This window comes from Cynoglossus semilaevis, chromosome 9 (assembly GCF_000523025.1).
Source record: "Cynoglossus semilaevis isolate Cse_v1.0 chromosome 9, Cse_v1.0, whole genome shotgun sequence".
In the NCBI taxonomy this organism is placed as follows: domain Eukaryota; kingdom Metazoa; phylum Chordata; class Actinopteri; order Pleuronectiformes; family Cynoglossidae; genus Cynoglossus; species Cynoglossus semilaevis.
The window spans coordinates 4,631,330-4,633,547 of record NC_024315.1 but is presented as its reverse complement, the minus strand read 5'-3'; the positions used below and the strand labels follow the sequence as shown (position 1 = coordinate 4,633,547).

The 2,218-nt window shown below is 52.6% G+C and overlaps 1 protein-coding gene across 1 annotated transcript in view; it reads right to left on the bottom strand.

Moving 5' to 3' along the window:
- The window catches only part of LOC103383505 (unconventional myosin-XV-like), a 34,554-nt gene extending 32,342 nt beyond the window's left edge, over positions 1 to 2,212 (bottom strand). The window contains 3 exon segments of the mRNA XM_025058521.1: positions 1 to 2; positions 4 to 1,814; positions 1,900 to 2,212. The exon segment at positions 1 to 2 is cut by the window's left edge and continues 356 nt beyond it. Of these exon segments, the coding sequence (XP_024914289.1) occupies positions 1 to 2; positions 4 to 1,814; positions 1,900 to 2,205 (2,119 nt within the window). The 5' untranslated portion in view covers positions 2,206 to 2,212.
- Positions 2,213 to 2,218: the final 6 nt, after the last annotated feature.

Here is a 2,218-nt window from a genome sequence, read left to right as displayed (position 1 = left end):
TGGAGAGCATCATGGAGAAGAGTTCCTGGGCCAGGTTCAGAAATGTAATCATATGGAGTAACAACAGTTGGACCGTATGGTGAACGCAACTGTGGCGTCTGATAAGTCGCCATCCCTCTCACTGCCTGACTGTGCCTCATAGCACCAGAAAGCATTGGTGATGACGGCACAGAAGGAGCGTTCGGGGACAGAGACCTTTGAAGGGGAGACGCGTACGATGCATCTCTTAAAGCCTGATTCTGGAGGGCTCCTGAGAGCAGAGGGGATGAAGGGGCGACAGGCTGTTCATAAGGTGACATTGGTCGTTGTAAAGGTGAAGCATAAGATGCATCCCTTATGATTTGATTCTGCAAAGCGTTAGACAGATAAGGAGAAGACGGTGCCATCAGCTGCTCGTGTGGTGACACCGGTCTTTGTAAAGGCGAAACAAATGAAGCATCTCGTAGAACTTGATTCTGCAAAGCCCCCGAAAGCAACGGGGAAGACGGTGCCATCGGCTGATCGTAAGGAGACACTGGTCTCTGAAGGGGGGAACTGTAAGACGCTTCTCTTAAGGCCTGGTTTTGCATGGCAGTAGAAAGGGAAGGGGAGGACGGATAATAAGGATCTGCATATTCCACAGCCATCTCTGGTGCATATGTTGGTGGGTGGGCAGATCGAGGATGAAGATGGGGAGAAGACTGGCGCGACAGTCCAGGTGAGAGGCGTGGTGAGGCAGGTGGTGGCATTCGTTTCAAAGAGACTTGTGGAGAGGCAGGTGGCATACTTCTCATGGACTGCCGTGCCATCAGAGGACGTCCTCGGGCTACAGGACGAGATGGAAGTCTGCCAGATTCTTTTCTCCTCAGAGGAACACGGTGGACCATGTGGGGAGAGTGAAAGGGGGAAGCAAGGGAGGAGTCTATTGTAAGAACAGAAGATCTGTTGCTTCTTATAGAGGAGGCACGGAATGGCCGAACATTCTGGGTCGGTGGGGGTACGGGGCGCCCTCTGAGACCCATAGGAGACGGTCTGACAGTACCCAAAGGAACATGTCCTCCCATCCTGGGTCTGGCTAATGGCGTTGGATCCCTGAGTAGACGAGTTGAACTCCTAGAAAAGGTGGGAGACGAACGCCCGAGGGGGGGCCCTGCAGGGGACACACTACGCCTTGATGGAGAAGGAGATGGGGATGGTCTTCTACTCAGCTGAGGAGAATGTGAGGGGGATATATGACCATGAACGAGGGGGGGTGACTGTGGACCAAGCCTTCTTCCTACAAAAGGGCTACGGGCTGGACTGGGTGATGGCGGGGGGCTTTGCCGCCTCATGGAGACACGAGGTGATGATGGTGGAGAGGGTTGTCTGAATGACGTCCTTGGCGAGGGTGGAGGGCTGCGTCGTACTACAGAAGCCCGTTGTGAGTGCAGCGGAGAGGGTACTCTGGCCACCGGAGGTGGTGAATGTGAGGCTGGCATTCTTCGACGACCACGAGGAGATGCCATTGGGGATGAAGGTGGAGAGATGTGTCTCGACACGACAGAAGGAGGTCTCTGGGCACGCATTTGGAATCCACTCCGTACGGATGGCTGTGGAGAAGGGCTCCGTCTCTGTGGAAGCATAGAGGGTAATGGGGAAGCTATGATGGACGGAGGTCTCTGTAACTGAGGTGATCGCATGACAACAGAGCGGCGTGATGGGGTTGGGGACGGCTGCATGCGACGTCCAGGAACAGGAGACATTCTTGCTTGCTTTATTATCATTGCAGTTGGAGTGGGGATCGATGGTAGTCCTTGTTGTGGCTGCATCATCATTTGATCCACCATAAACTGCTGCTGGAGTAAGACAACAGAAATGAGTTAATTGGATTGACAGAAGTCCCTCATTGTCACGTGAATATGATTACACAGAATGACAAACCTGCTGTGGAATCATCTGCTGTGGAATCATCTGCTGTTGCACCATCATTTGCTGAGGCATCATTTGTGGTTGCGGTCCCATCTGTGAGGGCACCATTTGAGGAAACATACCCTGCTCTGGTGATAAGGCACCCTGAGGCTGTGGTGACATCATCTGTGATGTCATCATTTGAGGCGCCATGCCCTGGTCCTGTTGCATCATCATTGATTGCTGTGGAAACATCTGTGAAGCCATGTGTTCTTGTGGTGACATCATCATTTCTGGCTGTGGTGACATCATCATTTGTTGTTGTGGTGACATCATCATTTGTTGTTGTGGT